We start from the raw sequence: 21,587 nt of genomic DNA, 5'->3' as shown, positions 1-21,587 counted from the left end.
CCATATGGTCACTACTTTATTGCTGGACCTATCCTGTATCATCTTGTGGTCAACGGCAGTAAACAGAGAAAAAAAAAAAAACATCCAACGTCAACGGTTTTATAGAAGGGAGCTCCTAATATTAAATTCCAAATATAGAGATTAATATTGCAGGATGGGCAGATGGGAGAGTATAAAAGCCCTGGGGTGGGCAACGTCTCCATCCTTCCCCGGCCGTGCATCTAGAGGTAGGTCTGGCCCCTCGGCCCAAGCATCTGTCTTATGGAGATTTTTCTTTTATCCGTTCATTTCTAGATATAGAAATAGTATTCATTCCTCAGAAATTCCTTATTTCATTTTTAGTTTTTTTTTTTTTTAATGTTTTATATTTTTTATTATTGGTTTATCTCTTTTGCAGTCAAATTTCTCTTTTGTGGATTTAGATGTTTGATGCAACAAACCATAACTTATCTCCTTACTGGATTCATAGCCAACCCATTCTATCTTTTATTAACCCATTCTATCTTTTATCAACCTTATCATTTATTAACCCATTCTATCTTTTATTAACCAATTCTATCTTTTATCAACCCATTCTATCTTTTATTAACCCATTCTATCTTTTATCAACCTTATCATTTATTAACCCATTCTATCTTTTATTAACCAATTCTATCTTTTATCAACCCATTCTATCTTTTATTAACCCATTCTATCTTTTATCAACCTTATCATTTATTAACCCATTCTATCTTTTATCAACCCATTCTACCTTTTATTAACCCATTCTATCTTTTATCAACCCATTCTACCTTTTATTAACTCATTCTATCTTTTATCAACCCATTCTATCTTTTATTAACTCATTCTATCTTTTATCAATCCATTCTATCTTTTATCAACCCATTCTATCTTTTATCAACCCATTCTACCTTTTATTAACCCATTCTACCTTTTATTAACTCATTCTATCTTTTATCAACCCATTCTATCTTTTATCAACCCATTCTATCTTTTATTAACCCATTCTATCTCTTATCAACCCATTCTATCTTTTATTAACCCATTCTATCTTTTATCAACCCTATCATTTATTAACCCATTCTATCTTTTATCAACCCATTCTAACTTTTATTAACTCATTCTATCTTTTATCAACCCATTCTATCTTTTATTAACTCATTCTATCTTTTATCAACCCATTCTAACTTTTATTAACCCATTCTATCTTTTATCAACCCATTCTAACTTTTATTAACTCATTCTATCTTTTATCAACCCATTCTATCTTTTATCAACCCATTCTAACTTTTATTAACCCATTCTATCTTTTATTAACCCATTCTATCTTTTATCAACCCATTCTATCTTTTATTAACTCATTCTATCTTTTATCAACCCATTCTATCTTTTATCAACCCATTCTAACTTTTATTAACCCATTCTATCTTTTATTAACCCATTCTGTCTTTTATCAACCCATTCTATCTTTTATTAACCCATTCTATCTTTTATTAACCCATTCTACCTTGTATCAACCCATTGTATCTTTTATTAACCCATTCTATCTTTTATTAACCCATTCTATCTTTTATTAACCTATTGTATCTTTTATCCACCCATTCTATCTTTTATCAACCCATTCTATCTTTTATCAACCTTATCATTTATCAACCCCTTCTATTTTTTAGCTGTAATATATAGAGGAGTTTATTCAGAAATTCAGAAAAGTTGGTATCCTATTTATTGTTATTATTCCTATTCATACATTTCATGTAAAACCAAAGATCTTTTTCTTAGTCATTGCCTGAATATCTCTGATTCGCCATCTGATTACACGAGGATCCTCAGAATCTTATAGTCACGTAGACACCAAAACGATACCTGATATTTATCCTTCAAATAACGGCCGTGTCTTTCATTTAAACATTTCAATTTAATGGATTAACCCTATATATACTACAATTTACTTTAGACTTATATATCTATGGTTTTTTTTCAGTTTGACTTTTTCATTTTCCATCACTGAAGGACACACAAGGTAAGAGCTCTCAGACCACCACCTTAAATAATAATAATCTAACTGCCCAGATGAATGGAATTAGTTGCCTTGCAATTGAATTTTTCCAATGATAGCCAGCTAGATTAACTGATGAATATCTGATAAACAAGGACCCAAACTAGACTAGACCGTGTCCCTAGAAGTCAACAATTGAGGTGGCCCTACACTTAGATGCCCCAGAGACCTGAAAGATTAATATTGATCCCTATTGTTTCACAGTTCGGAAGTTAGTAATAGTGGGCGTTGCCATGTTTTTGTTAGTGTACAACGTATATTTCATGGATTTTATTGTTTTCCCAGAAAACATCGGCCATGAGCGACGCAGAGATGGCCGCCTATGGGCCGGCTGCCCAGTTTCTTCGAAAGTCAGAGAAGGAGAGGATCGAGGCCCAGAACAGGCCCTTCGATGCAAAGACGTCCGTCTTCGTCATTGACCCTAAACAGATGTACGTCAAAGGCATCGTCCAGAGCAAGGAGGGAGGCAAAGCCACCGTGAAGAAAGAGGACATGTCTGTAAGTTACAAATACATGTGATTTTCCATCCTAATAACTTTATCTAAACTTGGTTTCCATGGATTTGTGATAGATATTTCCTATTTATTTAATCTTTCAGTGATACCTACTGTATAAAACTTAGTTTTTCTGATAAGAATAAGCATCTTAGATCTCACTCGAATCAAGAAATAAATTCCCTCTAGAGATGAGTCTGGTGAATTCCAGTACAACGAATTAATTATTTTACCTGAGGGCCCTCAACTGGAAATAACATACGTTCACATGTATCTCTATATCCCTCAATTGTGATGTGTTTTTCCCAGACTGTAACAGTGAAGGACGATGAAATCTTCCCCATGAACCCACCAAAGTACGATAAAATTGAAGACATGGCCATGATGACCCACTTGAACGAACCATCTGTCCTGTATAACCTCAAAGAGCGTTACGCAGCCTGGATGATCTACGTGAGTCTGGTGTGGCTAGAGAGAAAGGTCTAAATGGCAAACCGTGGACGTCATGGGGTGACAAACTCTTTGTATCTTTCTTTCAGACCTATTCTGGGCTCTTCTGTGCTACCGTGAACCCCTACAAGTGGCTTCCCGTGTACAACCCAGAGGTGGTCAATGCCTACCGTGGGAAAAAGCGTCAGGAGGCCCCACCCCACATCTTCTCCATCTCTGATAACGCCTATCAGTACATGTTAACTGGTAAATTGCCTTGTAAAACTCACTGCCAACATTCAGTGTGAAATTTACAATAACCCTGACTAATTTGAAAGCTTTTATGAATTTACAAATTTATAGTTCCCATAGCCAATCCCGTACCTTCTGTATCCAGTGCCTCAAATGCATTTGGAACTTTCTTAACAAATAATCTGAGAAATGACTAACAATATACAGTTAGAACAAACTCTGTTTTACCCTTTTATAAATACACCCCTGGGGGCGTGGCTTGGCGCTACATGTGACCAAATGCACCTTTAGCTAGCTCCGTGTCCCGGTCTCCCGGTCTACAAAACAAAGCAGAATGGAATCTTAGGAATATAACAGGGAGCCCCTGCCTCCAAGAGCACTAATGGGGCAAAACAAAGCCCAAAAGAGGGCATCCGAAGTCGCAGCACGGCTCATAAAATTTTCCCACAACACAAGACTCAGCCAAGATGGCGGAGGAGGCCATTACACGGCCACCAATACAACCACCACCACGAGGGGAAGCAAATAAATACACCCCTAAAAAGCCTGAGAGAGAGAGAGGGTGCTGGGAGTTCTACCCTGTGGTTTTAATAAAGATGCCTTTTTTCTTTTCCATCAGATCGTGAGAATCAGTCTGTCCTGATTACGTAAGTATAGCATGAATAATTGGTAACTCTGAAGCATATATCATTTTTTACTGGGGAGTCACTACATTCAGCTATAGGGGGTGAAGATCCTACGACCTCGGGGGGCGGCAAAATCATTAGGGGGTTCACTATGCACAAAACTGAGGGTGAACTGTGATTTTGTGCAACTTACTACCCAGGGTCGGACTGGGGGGTGAAGGGCCCACGCCCATAGCCTGCCCATATGGCCCGCGCCCATAGCCTCCCCCCCAAGGGGCCCCCCTAACCCCCCTCGCAGGGCCCCTCACCCGAAGTCCTTCCCCGAGCGCGTAAATTTTACGCATCGGGGCAGGAGCGGTCGGGTAGGGGGAGCACCACAAGATTTTTCCCAGTGTTCCGGCAGCCCAGTCCGACCCTGTTACTACCTTTGTCTTACTCCTAATATCTACATGAACTCTAGTCGTCCCAGTGTCACATCCAACATTCTCCCAAGGCCAAAATGGCCAAGAATAGGGACTAAAGACCAGGCTGTAGATGCTCCAGGACATTCCCCACAAGGTTTGGGGCTCCGTTATATCTAATTATACGACTGTCAGAAAGCACCAGACATTTAGGGGGTGATTTATCAATGGTTGAATGGTTTTTTTTGTCACCTCAAGGTTTTTTGTGCTTAAAAAACTCAAATTCGAGTCATGGTCCAAAAACTCAAATGTGCAAGAAACCTAAAAAATTAGCCATCTAAAAGCTTGCGAGTTTCTATAGTAGGGCGTAGACCCGGTGGGCCCCAGCGGCCCAGACCCGACCCTTGCTGGCGCTCCACCCGGCCCGACCATTCCTCCCCTGAGGCGTTACATTTACGCAAGCTCAGGGGGGGGACATCATGTGGGGACCCTGTGGGGGTTAGGGGGGCCCCTGTGAGGGGGGGTAGGGGACGGGGCCGGCGGGGGCACCTGTAGAGCCCCTGGGGCAGGAGCCCCGGTGGGCCCTGCAGCCCCCAGTCCGACCCTGCCTACCCCTACAGTGAGCACCACAGATATATCTTCGGTACTTATTTTGAACCAACTCTTTTTGTTGTCTTTGTTACTCAGTGGAGAATCCGGGGCTGGAAAGACTGTGAACACCAAGCGTGTCATCCAGTACTTTGCAACAATTGCAGCTATTGGTGACAAGAAGAAGGAGGAAGCCGCCCCTGGAAAGATTCAGGTGAGAATGACACCAATACAAAACCGGTAGCACGGAATGAACATTTTTGGTGGTTTTCATAGTTATTTTGATTCAGGTGACCCACCTAGTTTAGACCGACCTTCATACGGGACCTGATGTGCCACAACTATAGGACTGATTGTGTGTCCGGTACATTTTGGCGGGTTTGAATAATCACACACACTAAGCCAGACTCCATGATTCCATACAGTGTAATTGAGTACAATATCAACCATGCATTTAGGTGGGTTTCCATAATAATATCTCCAGGAGCGCTATCCATAAACAGAAACCGCGTGGTCTTCATAATCCCATATGGAACGTTTACATGGAATCTGTGTCTCATAATCTTTCAGACGGCAAAGTACATCTTCTGTAAGATGCTTGTTGTACAATAATGCTTATAGGCTTATCACTAGTAGATATAGTATGTCATGACCCGGATGAATGAAAACCCTCAAAGACAATAAAGGTGAATATTTTGTTGCCTACAGGGCACCCTGGAGGATCAAATCATTCAGGCCAACCCGCTGCTGGAAGCCTTCGGCAACGCCAAGACCGTCAGGAATGACAACTCTTCCCGCTTTGTAAGTTGGTCCCACATACAAATGACTGGAGTAACGTATTCTACAACTACGTGTTTTCCATGGATTTCCATCCACCAATTCCAAAGACAGACAGACTATTCTAGCAAAACTGTATAAAGGGAAAACCTCTGCTGGACATTCTGTCTGATATCACTGTCTATAGATGATCTGATCTTCTTGGTCATGGGAGGGAGAGAGGGTAGAATGACCATGTTCCTCCTCCACAAGTACTGATGTCTCTTTGCCCCTACCGGAGTACAAACAAAACATCACCAAACCCCTGCCAGAAGGCTGACACTGGTCAAAGTCTTATAGGAAACAAGGGGACACAAATGTGCCATGAATGGTGCGAACATGGTGTTTGTGAATGATCAGGCCCTCCTAGGGACTGCCAACCCTCACAGGTTAATCTTTTGTAAAATAAACTCCTCCTTATATAAAACCTTGAGACACAGGTAGTCATTGTGGAAGGGAGGGCTTGTTATATGCAGAGATTTGATAAGTAACGCCTATTTCTATGTTAAATGCATTAACAGATGCACTTGAAGGTGCAATAGATCCACCAACGCAGTAGATGAGTTAGAGGTTAAGTAGGAATTATTATTAACTCAACATTTTGAAAGTTATGGACAAGTATCTATTTGGAACCTCCGTTATTAAGTTCTTATGTCATTGTTCATATTCTAACCACAATTAATATTTGGTCTATTTTGAATAACTAGGGTAAGTTCATCAGAATCCATTTTGGAACCACAGGAAAGTTGTCCTCTGCTGATATTGAAACATGTAAGTTTGTTGGTTTCATACTTTTCTAGCAAAACCCACTTCCCACTTCGGCACAGATCCTAATGTTGGTGCCGTTGTGTTTACTTAGATCTTCTGGAAAAATCCAGAGTCACATTCCAGCTATCAGCAGAGAGGAGCTACCATATCTTCTACCAGATCATGTCTAACAAGAGACCAGAGCTGATTGGTGAGTGGCTTGATGGATATTCCTATCCTGCGGTGAGACTGTAGCAAACGGCCGAGGTGCCAGTAATAGTGACCTGCCAATGTGTGTTTTGCAGATATGCTCCTGATTACAACCAACCCATATGACTTCCCATACGTGAGCCAAGGGGAAATCACTGTGGCTAGCATTGATGACCAAGAGGAGCTGATGGCCACAGATGTAAGTCACTTTCTCTTTCTTAGTCTTGAAGATTTCATTAAGATGTTCAATTGCACCAAAACGTGGTCTGTTGGCCTACAGGCTCTCTTTAAACACTACTCATGGTGTCGGTAAGAGAAATTGAGAGCTGGAGGGCAACAGATTTTGGAGATCTTTCAAACAGATCAAGTCAACTATCCTTCATTAAAGCTGCTTTGCTCTCACTGATATAGACATTGTCCTACATAATAATCATCCTCTTTTCAGAGTGCCATTGACATTTTGGGTTTCAATAACGATGAGAAAAATGGCATCTACAAACTCACTGGTGCCGTCATGCACTACGGGAACATGAAATTCAAACAGAAGCAAAGAGAGGAACAGGCGGAGCCAGATGGCACCGAGGGTGAGACATTCCATTTAGATGCAAGATGGAGGATATAATATTATATGAGAAATATGTCTGGGGTTTTCTTACCACCATGTCATTCACTACCAAGTCCTGCCCACATTTCCAGCTCTGGAAATCAGTGTTGAACCAGACAGCAATTAAGGTCCTTTTGTTTCTACTATTTTTAAACATTTGTTTTGTCAAATCTATATTACAGTGGCCGACAAAGCTGCCTATTTGATGGGCCTGAACTCAGCAGATCTGCTGAAGGCTCTGTGCTACCCAAGGGTCAAAGTCGGCAATGAGTTCGTCACAAAAGGTCAAACCGTCCAGCAGGTAATTTCATGGTCAAGGGCTGCAGGTATAAAAGAGCCAGGAACTAGAGTTTGCTGTAATAATTCATAATCTGCTTTAGGTGTACAACTCAGTGGGTGCTCTGGGCAAGTCCGTGTATGAGAAGATGTTCTTGTGGATGGTCATAAGAATCAACCAGCAGCTGGACACTAAGCAGCCAAGGCAGCACTTCATCGGCGTCTTGGACATCGCCGGCTTTGAGATCTTTGATGTAAGTAATTCAAATAAATATTCTTATTATGGATCATAGAGTGTTTGGTATAATAATAATGTTATATTTTCATGACCAGTTCAACAGCTTGGAGCAGCTCTGCATCAACTTCACCAACGAGAAACTGCAACAGTTTTTCAACCACCACATGTTTGTCCTGGAGCAAGAGGAGTACAAGAAGGAGGGGATCGACTGGGAGTTCATTGACTTCGGCATGGACTTGGCCGCCTGCATTGAGCTTATTGAGAAGGTACAATATTCTCCATACTTGAAGTTAATAGCTTATTATTTGCATTACAAAATGTTTGAATAGGAATTTAGTGCTAATAAGTAAGTTTGTATCCCCTTCTGTAGCCAATGGGCATCTTCTCCATCCTTGAAGAGGAGTGCATGTTCCCCAAGGCAACAGACACTTCATTCAAGAACAAGTTGTACGACCAACATCTGGGCAAATCCAACAACTTCCAGAAGCCCAAGCCTGGGAAAGGCAAAGCCGAGGCCCACTTCTCTCTTGTCCACTATGCCGGGACGGTGGATTACAACATCAGCGGTTGGCTTGACAAGAACAAGGACCCACTGAATGAAACTGTCATTGGGCTCTACCAGAAGTCTTCTGTCAAACTGCTCTCCTTCCTCTACTCTGCATATTCTGGCACAGATGCAGGTAGGGAAATCTCAATGCAGAATAATAACAGTATGAAAAAGAAGATATTGATCTGAATATTTCTGAGTAATCTTTTTCCTTTCTGATCAATAATTACACGTGTTTCTATCCAACTGTCTGTTGTAGATACCGGTGGAAAGAAGGGAGGCAAGAAGAAGGGATCCTCTTTCCAGACTGTGTCTGCTCTTTTCAGGGTAAATTATATCGTTCCGTACTCAGGACAGTGTTATTGACGCACAACCCCCGGCACAACCTTACTGAACTCATGCAGTATTCGATAATAGATAAGAGAATACAGTCGAGAATTCTCAGATCAGCATCTTTATACTGTTGGGACGCCATAAGTAGTATAGTAAGAAAGGATAGGGGACACCCCTGCCAGGTATTAATCCAATATTTATGGGAAAAGAGAGATCTCTGTTCTATTTATCTCAAGCCCCATGGCAATCATAGCAATATACTGTACGTCCATATCCTAAACTTCTCTAGGGCTAAAGGAAAGAGCAGTAGGGGACATGCCACCCCCCCAGCTCAATCGTTTTCCTTGGGTTATTTTTGTACATAAATCTGTATGTTCAAGGTATAAACCAATCTATTTATTGCACCGCAGAACATGTTGGCGCTTTATAAATATAAAAATAATAATATAATTATTCTAACCTCTGTTCTACAGGAGAATCTGAACAAGCTGATGGCCAACCTTAGAAGCACTCACCCCCACTTTGTACGTTGCCTGATCCCTAATGAGACAAAGACTCCAGGTAAGTAAATAGAGGGGGTAATTTAGCAGTTGACTGAATTACATTTCATTGACTATTCCACGATACCTCCTTACGTTTTATAATATCCAGTAATAAATATGAAGGTTTTACTGTATACTCCTTTACTAACCTATATTTTAGGGGCCATGGACCACTATCTGGTTATGCACCAGCTCCGGTGTAACGGTGTCCTCGAGGGCATTAGGATTTGCAGAAAGGGCTTCCCAAGCAGGATCCTCTACGGTGACTTCAAGCAGCGGTAAGAATTGATCACTTCCTCCATTATTGATAAAATGGATTCTAAAGAGCAATTGTTGGCTTATGGGTTCTCCTCTAAAGAACATTGGTTCTTAGCTCAACTTAAGGTTATTGATATCATAATTTGTTGAAAAACTTGATTTCTCTCTTCAATTTAATACAGTTACAAGATCCTAAATGCAAGCGCTATTCCTGAGGGGCAGTTTATTGATAGCAAGAAAGCTTCAGAGAAGCTTCTTGGATCCATTGATGTTGACCACACGCAGTACAAATTTGGACACACTAAGGTAAATGAATTAACACTGTAAGCTGATTCCTTGTTCTTCCTCCTCTACTTAACCAGTGAATCGAAATACCTATTCATACCTACAGCAGGACACTTTAATAATGGTAACAACACATTTTACCAACAGGTGTTCTTCAAAGCTGGCTTATTGGGTACTCTGGAAGAGATGCGAGATGAACGGTTGGCCCAGTTAATCACTCGTACTCAGGCTATGTGCAGAGGTTACCTCATGAGAGTTGAGTTTAGGCAGATGATGGAGAGAAGGTATTTCTTTTTACACCCCAAATCACAAGGAAATAGATACATTTTTTTTAAATATTGATGGGGTGTCCTTATTTCCAGAGAGTCCATCTTCTGCATTCAGTACAATGTCCGCTCATTCATGAATGTCAAGCATTGGCCATGGATGAAGCTTTATTTCAAGATCAAGCCTCTCCTGAAGAGCGCCGAGTCTGAGAAAGAGATGCAGAACATGAAGGAAGAGTTTGAGAAGACCAAGGAGGCTTTGGCAAAATCAGAAGCAAAGAGAAAGGAGCTGGAGGAGAAAATGGTTGCCATTCTTCAGGAAAAGAATGATCTTCATCTCCAAGTTACATCTGTAAGTGGCGCATCTTACACACATTTACTAATGACCTTATGGTGTAGCAACTTTTGATAAAAAATAATATTATTTTATTGTTTAAACCATTTACAGGAATCAGAGAGTCTGGCAGATGCAGAGGAAAGATGTGAAGGTCTGATCAAAGCTAAAATACAACTGGAGGCTAAAATTAAGGAATTCAATGAGAGGCTGGAAGATGAAGAGGAATCCAATGCAGAACTTACAGCAAAGAAAAGGAAACTGGAGGACGAGTGTTCTGAGCTGAAGAAAGATATTGATGATCTTGAGCTGACACTGGCCAAAGTAGAGAAAGAAAAGCATGCCACAGAGAACAAGGTAAAGGATTTTTACTAACCAGATCACTTGTAGACCAGTGACCAGGTACCTTGTGTCTATATGTGTTGCTTATTACTAATTAATATCTAAATTAAAAATGCAGGTTAAGAACTTAACTGAAGAGATGGCTATTCTGGATGAAACCATTGCCAAACTCACTAAAGAAAAGAAAGCTCTGCAGGAAGCCCACCAACAGACCCTTGATGACCTTCAGGCTGAGGAAGACAAAGTCAACACCCTCACCAAGGCAAAAACCAAGCTGGAGCAGCAAGTCGATGATGTACGAGAGATATTAATTCTGGGTGATAATAATGATAATGGTACCATGAAAGCCATTATTCTTTAATCTTTAATATCTTATGTTCCTTCAGCTTGAGGGATCCCTGGAACAGGAGAAGAAGCTGCGTATGGACATGGAGAGGGCAAAGAGAAAGCTGGAGGGTGATCTGAAGCTGGCCCAAGAGTCCACAATGGACTTGGAAAATGACAGGCAGCAGCTGGATGAAAAAGTGAAAAAGTAAGAAACAGCAGAGAAATAAATTCAGTAGGATCCAGTGTGGAAGCCAACATACTGCTAATCTGGAACCCACTCAAATGATATATTTCTATTTGTCTTTATAGGAAGGAGTTCGAAATCAGCCAGTTGCAAAGCAAGATTGAAGATGAACAGGCTCTGGCTGCCCAGCTTCAGAAGAAAATTAAAGAGCTTCAGGTATTTTTATGCTTTGCATGTAAAAGCTCAGGTTTAAGCTAAATTAGAATGTTTAGTTTAATAGAGTATGTTTGATGAATGAATATGTTCGGAACTGTGTAGGCCCGCATTGAGGAGCTGGAAGAAGAAATAGAAGCTGAGCGAGCAGCTCGTGCCAAGGCAGAGAAGCAGCGTTCCGACCTCTCCAGGGAGCTTGAGGAGATCAGTGAGCGGCTGGAGGAAGCTGGAGGTGCCACCTCTGCTCAGATTGAGATGAACAAGAAGCGCGAGGCAGAATTCCAGAAGATGAGACGTGACCTTGAAGAGGCCACTCTGCAGCATGAAGCCACCGCCTCTGCTCTGAGGAAGAAGCAGGCCGACAGTGTTGCAGAACTAGGAGAACAGATTGACAACCTTCAGAGAGTCAAACAGAAGCTTGAGAAGGAAAAGAGTGAACTAAAGATGGAGATTGATGACCTGGCCAGCAACATGGAATCTGTCTCCAAAGCCAAAGTAAGCAGTGAGCTTAGGTTCAGAGTTTAGCCCATCTTTATTGCAGAGAACGTAACCTACAAGATATATGAATTCACTTTTCTTTGCAGTCAAACTTAGAAAAGATGTGCAGAACTCTAGAGGACCAATTTTCTGAAGTGAAGACTAAGGAGGAAGAGCACCTCAGGGTGATTAATGATATTAATGCTCAGAGAGCTCGTCTGCACACAGAAAATGGTAACCATTTTGTAAAGTTCTTGACTTGTGATTATGATGCAAATTGCACAGGGGCAAAACCTCATCTTGTTTTGATCTGTTAGGGGAATTTTCTCGCCAACTGGAGGAAAAAGAATCTATGATCTCTCAACTTTCCAGAGCCAAACAGGCTTTCACCCAGCAAACTGAAGAACTGAAGAGGCAACTGGAGGAGGAAACAAAGGTAACGATTTCCTTTCAGAGCTAAGCTACAAGGGACATTTTGTAGGACGGTGTCAGTTCAGCAGAACGTATAGCATAGGTTAAAAAAATAATGGGACGGATAAAAATATTCTGATGCATAAATTATATGGAAGCTCTGCCATCCAACACAACAGGCCTTTGGGAAGGGAACACCATCTGAAGGTTTTGGACAATTTTTTTTCTCATTGAAATACACTAAATGTTGTATGTAGACACACACTTACATTACAGGGGATAAGATTTGGTAGGATCCTACAAAATCTTGAAGATTTGTGTTCTTTCAAATCCCTACAGGCCAAGAATGCCCTCGCCCATGGACTGCAATCTGCCCGCCACGACTGTGATCTACTCAGGGAGCAATATGAAGAGGAGCAGGAAGCCAAGGGTGAGCTGCAACGTAGTCTGTCCAAGGCCAACAGCGAAGTGTCTCAGTGGAGAACCAAATACGAGACTGATGCAATCCAGCGCACTGAGGAACTGGAGGAAGCCAAGTACGTTTCAATATATAAGATGTATTTCACTAGCAATTGACTGAATTGGCAACTCTTTGGTGAAACTCACCAACTAAGGTGTATTTTTTTATTTCAAATAAAATATCTAATGTTTATTGATGCACATTCTTATGGAACAGATCCTAAACAGCTTTGTGACTTTGTGTAACAGGAAGAAGCTGGCTCAGCGGCTCCAGGAAGCTGAGGAGCAAATCGAGGCCGTCAACTCTAAGTGCGCTTCCCTGGAGAAGACCAAGCAGAGACTTCAGAATGAGGTGGAAGACCTGATGGTGGATGTAGAACGTTCCAACTCAGCTTGCGCAGCTCTTGATAAGAAGCAGAAGAACTTCGACAAGGTTTATTACCTTTAGATCATTATAATACAACTAAAAAGATTATTTTTATATGGTAAAGAAAAACATTACTGAAGAAGCCATTTTTTAAACTTTTTCTTCCATTTGTGTCTTTCAATTTACTCACATAGGTGCTGGCAGACTGGAAGCAGAAATTTGAAGAGTCCCAGGCTGAACTTGAGGCCTCTCAGAAAGAGTCTAGGTCCCTGAGCACTGAGGTGTTTAAGATGAAGAACTCCTATGAAGAAGCATTAGACCAACTGGAGACCCTCAAGAGAGAAAATAAGAACCTTCAACGTAGGTTTTATGGTCTTTTGCACAAACCTAGGCTTGATGGGATTAGTTTGTCTGGTTCTAGAATTAGCTGAGGTGCACTCACTGTTCCTGACTAGGGTTTGGTTGGTCTAGAAGGAAACTTCTCTGTATACTCAGGCTTTGTCTTAATACTCTTTTTTCTCCTTCCTTGTACTCTCATTCTTTTTTCTCCTTTCTCTTGTTCTCCCCTCTTACTTTTTTCTCCACCTTTTCTTTCCTATATGGTACAGGCCAAGTAATTGTGTGAACAGGAGGGACCACTTATGCCCGGGGCACCATGATTTTGTTCCTGGTGTCCTGGTAGTCTCTTTTGTTATTATTAGTTTTCCTACTTGGAACCATACTGATAAACCTTACAGAGAATTGTGAAGGATTATTGCACAATATCTGTCTTAGGTTTTCCTACAAAGATCATTCCAGAGTGTTACCATTGCTGCAACTTGTCACTAAAATATTACTTTATGCCTTCCTTACACTACTGCAGAGGAGATCTCTGATTTGACTGAACAAATTGCTGAGAGTGGAAAGACTATTCATGAAATAGAAAAGGCCAAGAAGCAGATTGAACAAGAAAAATCAGATTTACAATCAGCTCTAGAAGAAGCCGAGGTCAGTAAATCAATGTTTATCAGTGAAAATATATAAAAGTGTAAAAAGTGATAACCACTTATGACTACATATATTTATGAATTTCTCTAGGGCTCTTTGGAGCATGAAGAAGCCAAGGTCCTCAGGATCCAGCTTGAGTTGAATCAAGTCAAGGGTGAGGTTGACAGAAAAATTGCGGAGAAAGATGAAGAAATTGAGCAGCTAAAGAGGAACAGCCAGAGAGCTCTGGAATCCATGCAGAGTACCCTGGATGCTGAGATCAGAAGCAGGAATGATGCCCTCAGACTAAAGAAGAAGATGGAGGGAGATCTGAATGAGATGGAAATTCAACTAAGCCATGCCAACCGACAAGCAGCAGAGTCACAGAAACAGCTCAGGAACGTGCAGGGCCTGCTTAAGGTAGGATCTGGATCAAAACTATATGTTTAATTATTAGTTTTATTCTTTAGTTTTTGCTTGGTTAAACAGCAGCTTCTTTAAATGCAGGATACTCAACTGCACCTTGATGATGCACAACGAGGAAATGATGATCTGAAGGAGCAGCTGGCAATTGTTGAAAGGAGAAATAACCTCATGACAGCTGAAATTGAGGAGATGAGGTCTGCTCTAGAACAGACTGAGCGTGGGCGCAAAGTGGCAGAACAGGAACTCATTGATGTCACCGAGCGCGTGCAGCTTCTCCACTCACAGGTAAGCTTCCCTAAGGGCAACTCTTTCTGTATTTCCCTTGGCTGAACTCGTTTTGTGTGCATTAACTTGAATGCTTTCTCTGAATATCACAGAACACCAGTCTGATCAACACCAAGAAGAAGATTGAGTCTGATGTCTCTCAGCTGCAAAGCGAGGTGGAAGAAGCAGTTCAGGAAGCAAGGAATGCAGATGAAAAGGCCAAGAAGGCAATCACCGATGTAAGCTTGTTACACCTTATTTTCTAAAGTCACATATTATACAGGGACATCCCCAGTCTATATAACTAATGCCTTCTCCTGCTTCACTCAGGCGGCCATGATGGCTGAGGAACTCAAGAAGGAACAAGACACCAGTGCTCACCTTGAACGTATGAAGAAGAATCTGGAGCAGACAGTGAAGGATCTGCAACATCGTCTGGATGAGGCTGAGCAGCTGGCAATGAAAGGAGGCAAGAAGCAGCTCCAGAAGCTGGAGGCCAGGGTACGATTTACCCCAAATGCATTCAACCCCACATGAAACAGATATAAAGTAGTTCTTTGTCATTTATATATCACAATATTTTATCCATCTCGCAGGTTCGTGAACTTGAAAATGAGCTCGACGCTGAGCAGAAGAGAGGATCCGATGCTATCAAAGGCGTGCGCAAGTTTGAGAGAAGAGTCAAGGAGCTCAGTTACCAGGTACAGAAGGCAGAATGGCAAATGGATAATATCAAAGTGGCCCATTTATATGTATTCTGATCACTCGTCCCCTATTTCTTGCAGTCTGAGGAGGACAAGAAGAATGTTTTCAGGCTTCAGGACTTAGTGGACAAGTTGCAGCTGAAAGTCAAAACATACAAGAGACAAACTGAGGACATTGTAAGTATATTGAATTGTTAGCTATTTACTTTTATTATTACATGGGTGGAGGGGCCAATAAAAGGGGACAGTTTGAAGATTGCCCCGCCTCTTTTGACATAATTTGTTTTTGCACTCTGACAAATTTATAGGAAGAACAAGCCAATGTCCACCTGTCCAGATTCAGGAAGGCTCAGCATGAATTGGAAGAGGCCGAGGAACGTGCCGACATTGCCGAATCCCAAGTCAACAAGCTCAGAGCCAAGAGCCGGGATATTGGAAAGGTAACTTGCTTTAATATTTAGCCATGTCTTAGTCTCTTGGGGCAAACTGGTCATTGGAAGTTGTCCTGCTGGCCAGGAAGAATACACAATGATAATTAGAGATGCACTGATTCTCTTCTCATACAAGTTATTGTGTAGGAGCTTAGGAAAGAAGGTGGAGCTATTTTGACCCAATGAATGTATTACTACACTAAGATGAACTTCTTCTCTCTTCTTCTCTCTTTCAGAAAGCTGAAGAGTAAACCCAACCCAACCCCAATTTACAAAGGATGTTCATAAAATATGAGCAGTTTTGTAAAGAGCAGCCCCTATAGTAGTCTTACGTTCTAGATGCAAATAAATGTCCAGCAAAACGGGACCTTGCGTGTGGCTCTTTATTCTCCCAACTTGGGATCTGAGTATTCAGCCTGTAGGCTCTCCTGTCTATGTCCTCTACCACGTGCCTACCCACTCATGTTACCATGCCTACTGTGCCTACCCACTCATGTTACCATGCCTACTGTGCCTACTCACTCATGTTACCATGTCTACCGTGCCTACACACACATGTTACCATTCCTACCGTGCCTACACGCACATGTTACCATGTCTACCGTGCCTACCCGCTAATGTTACCATGTCTACCGTGCCTACCCGCTCATGTTACCATGTCTACCGTGCCTACCCGCTAATGTAACCATAACTACCGTGCCTACACGCTCATGTTACCATGCCTCCCGTGCCTACACGCTCATGTTACCATGTCTACTGTGCCTACCCACTCATGTTACCATGCCTACTGTGCCTACACGCTCATGTTACCAGGCCTACTGTGCCTACACGCTCATGTTACCATGTCTACCGTGCCTACACGCTCATGTTACCATGTCTACCGTGCCTACACGCTCATGTTACCATGCCTACTGTGCCTACACGCTCATGTTACCATGTCTACTGTGCCTACACGCTCATGTTACCATGCCTTCACGCTCATGTTACCATGTCTACCATGCCTTCACGCTCATGTTACCATGTCTACCGTGCCTACACGCTCATGTTACCATGTCTACCGTGCCTTCACGCTCATGTTACCATGTCTACCGTGCCTACACGCTCATGTTACCATGCCTACTGTGCCTACACGCTCATGTTACCATGTCTACTGTGCCTACACACTCATGTTACCATGCCTTCACGCTCATGTTACCATGTCTACCATGCCTTCACGCTCATGTTACCATGTCTACCGTGCCTACACGCTCATGTTACCATGTCTACCGTGCCTTCACGCTCATGTTACCATGTCTACCGTGCCTTCACACTCATGTTACCATGTCTGCCATGCCTTCACGCTCATGTTACCATGTCTACCGTGCCTACACGCTCATGTTACCATGTTACATACAGCATATCATATAAAAACACAGACCAACCCAACCAATATCTGGCTCAAAATTGTCCAGATCTCAGATCTCTTCAAAATGGTTTACCTGCTGTACCACCTACATCGGGGGTGCCCAGACTTTGTCACCCTGTGATCTACTCTTGCCACCTGGCCTCATGAGATCTACCACAGTTAAAATTGTCTATTATATTTGTTAGTGGGCCAATCTTATCACATCCATTCTTGGTTTCACTCTAAGGGTGAAGATCCAGGGCTGATACTATTAGCACAGCTTGGTGCCTCATGGGAGGCTATTAGAGACTTGCCATACTGAAGTTTCGCTGATTATGGGGACTTTCCACAATTACTACTCCCATTAGAGCATGGAGAGCTGTGTGTAAGATATCAGGAAGGACTCCACCTGTTATTTCACCTTTCCTACCCCTTTTGGGGGAATGCTAATCCTCCCCAGCTTGCAAGATTCCCTATATTGGCCTCGACATAAGGTTAAATTATTAGATCTCCTGGTGGAAGACACATTTCCCACATTTATTAAAATTAAAAGCAAAACAGGTCCCAATTCTCAACCCTCACCATGCACTAAAATACCCCTCTGTTTGAATTGCCCCTTCGTGACCCCCGGCCCAACCAATTAGTCTCCAGACTGTATAAGTCACTTCTTCAACCCTCCCCTTCTCCCTTCGACATGAAGCGGCAAGTTATCCTTCCAGTAGTTGGAACTGGAAGGATAGTAGTTGATTCCCAGTAGAGTCCTGGGAAGAAGTAACCGATACCCTGTATCATGATTGAATTTCCCCGAGGGGCAGATTAATCCAATTTAAGTTTATACATCAATTTAATATTACCCCCAAGGAAACTGGTAAAAATGGGACACAACCCAGAAGCCAAGTGCCCCAATTGTGGGGAAGTGGGGTGCCTCCTTTCATCATGTGACTTGGTCTTGCCCACAACTTGCCACGTATTGGAGAGAATTGATGGAATATGTGACTAATGAGTTGGCTTTTCCCAGCCCTTGATCCCCAGAAGTATGTTTAATGGGGTTAGTAGACAAAATACTACCCACCAATAGAATGAGATCATTACCCTGTCTCTATTCTATGCATCGGGTGGGCAGATTGGGAGAAGATCACCTCACCCAACGAGTCTTCCCATGTATGGCCACCTTAAGACAATTAACAATTGGTCTTTAGCCACTGGAATTAGCCATTCACTTCTACATCTCAACCTGAGGGGCCTTGAGGCTGGTTCCCCTATCACTATATTTAGCGCTCACGTAGGGCCCCAATTCTAAGGGATGACCTGCTGGGGTAGTAACCCAGCCATATTAACTTATTAGAAAGTTCTTCTGTATTAGAGAGACCTTTCTGTCAGGCCCTTGTCAGTCTAGAACCCAGATGGTGCCCTTTCCTGTTGAACCATCGGAGGCTTTAGTTACCCTTAATATTCCTCACAGGCATTGTCTGCCACCTCTGTCTCTGTAAGGCCAGTAACCAATCATCCAAACCAGCCTCTTCCCACAACCAGGGATTGGTTATCACTGTCCCCCTGAGGTCCATACTCTCCTTAATATCAATACCTACTGTTTCCTTTCTGTTCATCCAGATCTGCCTTAACCTGCTCCCTGTACCTACTACTACTCTCTGCAATACAAGCAGACCACACTGCAGCTTAGGGAATAGCCTACAGTTTCACTATTTGTCAGTGGTCACATTCCCTACTCCAACTCCAGTGAGGCTTTCTTACCCCCCTCGTATGGGAATAAGGATATCAGAATATGACTTCATAATGTGATACTTGGGGGAGATTCCCTGAAACTGCCCATCCATGGAACTAACCTTTACCCTTTATTTATATTGCACTCTTCTACTGATCCCAAGCCCTAGAGGAACACTCCTACTGATCCCAAGCCCTAGAGGAACACTCCTACTGATCCCAAGCCCTAGAGGAACACTCCTACTGATCCAAAGCCCTAGAGGAACCCTCCTACTGATCCCTAACCCTAGGGGAACACTCCTACTGATTCCAAGCCCTAGGGGAACACTCCTACTGATCCCTAACCCTAGGGGAACACTCCTACTGATCCCAAGCCCTAGGGGAACACTCCTACTGATTCCAAGCCCTAGGGGAACACTCCTACTGATCCCAAGCCCTAGGGGAACACTCCTACTGATCCCAAGCCCTAGGGGAACACTCCTACTGATTCCAAGCCCTAGGGGAACACTCCTACTGATCCAAAGCCCTAGGGGAACCCTCCTACTGATCCCAAGCCCTAGGGGAACCCTCCTACTGATTCCAAGCCCTAGGGGAACACTCCTACTGATCCAAAGCCCTAGAGGAACCCTCCTACTGATCCCTAACCCTAGGGGAACACTCCTACTGATTCCAAGCCCTAGGGGAACACTCCTACTGATCCCAAGCCCTAGGGGAACACTCCTACTGATTCCAAGCCCTAGGGGAACACTCCTACTGATTCCAAGCCCTAGGGGAACACTCCTACTGATCCAAAGCCCTAGAGGAACCCTCCTACTGATCCCTAACCCTAGAGGAACACTCCTACTGATTCCAAGCCCTAGAGGAACACTCCTACTGATTCCAAGCCCTAGAGGAACACTTCTACTGATTCCAAGCCTTAGGGGAACCCTCCTACTGATTCCAAGCCCTAGGGGAACACTCCTACTGATCCCAAGCCCTAGAGGAACACTTCTACTGATTCCAAGCCCTAGGGGAACACTCCTACTGATCCCAAGCCCTAGGGGAACCCTCCTACTGATTCCAAGCCCTAGGGGAACGCTCCTACTGATTCCAAGCCCTAGGGGAACACTCCTACTGATTCCAAGCCCTAGGGGAACACTCCTACTGATTCCAAGCCCTAGGGGAACACTCCTACTGATCCCAAGCCCTAGGGGAACCCTCCTACTGATTCCAAGCCCTAGGGGAACACTCCTACTGATTCCAAGCCCTAGGGGAACACTCCTACTGATTCCAAGCCCTAGGGGAACACTCCTACTGATCCCAAGCCCTAGGGGAACACTCCTACTGATCCCAAGCCCTAGGGGAACCCTCCTACTGATTCCAAGCCCTAGGGGAACACTCCTACTGATTCCAAGCCCTAGGGGAACACTCCTACTGATTCCAAGCCCTAGGGGAACACTCCTACTGATCCCAAGCCCTAGGGGAACACTCCTACTGATTCCAAGCCCTAGGGGAACACTCCTACTGATTCCAAGCCCTAGGGGAACACTCCTACTGATTCCAAGCCCTAGGGGAACACTCCTACTGATTCCAAGCCCTAGGGGAACACTCCTACTGATTCCAAGCCCTAGGGGAACACTCCTACTGATTCCAAGCCCTAGGGGAACACTTCTACTAATCCCAAGCCCTAGGGGAACACTCCTACTGATCCCAAGCCCTAGGGGAACCCTCCTACTGATCCCAAGCCCTAGGGGAACACTCCTACTGATCCCAAGCCCTAGGGGAACCCTCCTACTGATCCCAAGCCCTAGGGGAACACTCCTACTGATCCCAAGCCCTAGGGGAACCCTCCTACTGATCCCAAGCCCTAGGGGAACCCTCCTACTGATCCCAAGCCCTAGGGGAACCCTCCTACTGATCCCAAGCCCTAGGGGAACCCTCCTACTGATCCCAAGCCCTAGGGGAACCCTCCTACTGATCCCAAGCCCTAGGGGAACCCTCCTACTGATTCCAAGCCCTAGGGGAACACTCCTACTGATTCCAAGCCCTAGGGGAACACTCCTACTGATTCCAATCCCTAGGGGAACACTCCTACTGATTCCAAGCCCTGGGGGAACCCTCCTACTGATTTCAAAAACCAGGCTGAAAACTGGACAGGTGGTGACCCTAAGATCTCCAGGTTTCACCGTTCTGGTCAAATTTTCCACTCCCTGTAGGTTATGGCTCCAAGTTGCCTTCTGCAGTAGCCAAACCTTCTCTCCTTTACCTTATCCAACCCCCTCTCTGGTAGCCACAGTGCCGGAGTTAGAGGAGTCCCGGGGGGGGGCGGGGCCAGTGCTGCGGGCACATTATCTTGGGTGCCAATACTACTTGGCCCGGCTCTGGGCAACCATTCCAGTTTGTGAATTGTATTAGACTACTGATCAAAACAAAAGTTACTAGAATTCTAAAAATAAGCTAAATAATCCAAAAACTACAAATAAAAAATGAAGACCAATTGCAAACTGTCTCAGAATATTACATCATACTAAGAGTTAACTGGAGGGCAAACGACCCCGTTATTTACTACTGGGAAGCCGATTACACAAGGATTTGGATGAAGGTTCTGTGAAATCCACACAAGCCGTAT

General features: G+C 43.4%; 1 protein-coding gene across 1 annotated transcript; it reads left to right on the top strand.

Annotated features, from left to right (window-relative positions):
- Window positions 1-202: 202 nt before the first annotated feature.
- Window positions 203-16,240, top strand: LOC100493121 (myosin-4). The gene is made up of 41 exons (XM_012954187.3): window positions 203-227; window positions 1,982-2,020; window positions 2,342-2,554; window positions 2,860-3,003; window positions 3,090-3,246; window positions 3,851-3,878; window positions 4,946-5,060; window positions 5,555-5,647; window positions 6,370-6,433; window positions 6,522-6,620; window positions 6,715-6,818; window positions 7,065-7,203; window positions 7,406-7,524; window positions 7,604-7,753; window positions 7,833-8,003; window positions 8,108-8,417; window positions 8,544-8,611; window positions 9,091-9,178; window positions 9,320-9,437; window positions 9,600-9,723; window positions 9,850-9,986; window positions 10,065-10,320; window positions 10,417-10,659; window positions 10,763-10,939; window positions 11,031-11,176; window positions 11,281-11,371; window positions 11,474-11,863; window positions 11,953-12,079; window positions 12,163-12,281; window positions 12,596-12,792; window positions 12,965-13,148; window positions 13,277-13,442; window positions 13,945-14,069; window positions 14,160-14,468; window positions 14,556-14,759; window positions 14,852-14,977; window positions 15,069-15,239; window positions 15,335-15,439; window positions 15,524-15,619; window positions 15,751-15,882; window positions 16,110-16,240. The coding sequence occupies exons 3-41, from the start codon at window positions 2,354-2,356 to the stop codon at window positions 16,122-16,124; spliced, it is 5,808 nt and encodes a 1,935-aa protein (XP_012809641.1). The 5' UTR covers window positions 203-227; window positions 1,982-2,020; window positions 2,342-2,353; the 3' UTR covers window positions 16,125-16,240.
- The last annotated feature ends 5,347 nt before the right edge of the window (window positions 16,241-21,587 follow it).

Source organism: Xenopus tropicalis, chromosome 10, assembly GCF_000004195.4.
Source record: "Xenopus tropicalis strain Nigerian chromosome 10, UCB_Xtro_10.0, whole genome shotgun sequence".
Lineage (NCBI taxonomy): Eukaryota > Metazoa > Chordata > Amphibia > Anura > Pipidae > Xenopus > Xenopus tropicalis.
Note: the sequence above shows the minus strand (reverse complement) of the source record. Positions and strands in the feature narration are given on the sequence as shown.

Excerpts from the sequence above, each read along its gene's own strand:
- LOC100493121 (XM_012954187.3), top strand. The coding sequence starts at position 2,354 with ATGAGCGACGCAGAGATGGCCGCCTATGGGCCGGCTGCCCAGTTTCTT. Across the intron at positions 12,080-12,162 it reads TCGTCTGCACACAGAAAATG|GGGAATTTTCTCGCCAACTG; the intron begins GTAACCATTTTG and ends TTGATCTGTTAG. Across the intron at positions 15,240-15,334 it reads TCCAGAAGCTGGAGGCCAGG|GTTCGTGAACTTGAAAATGA; the intron begins GTACGATTTACC and ends TCCATCTCGCAG.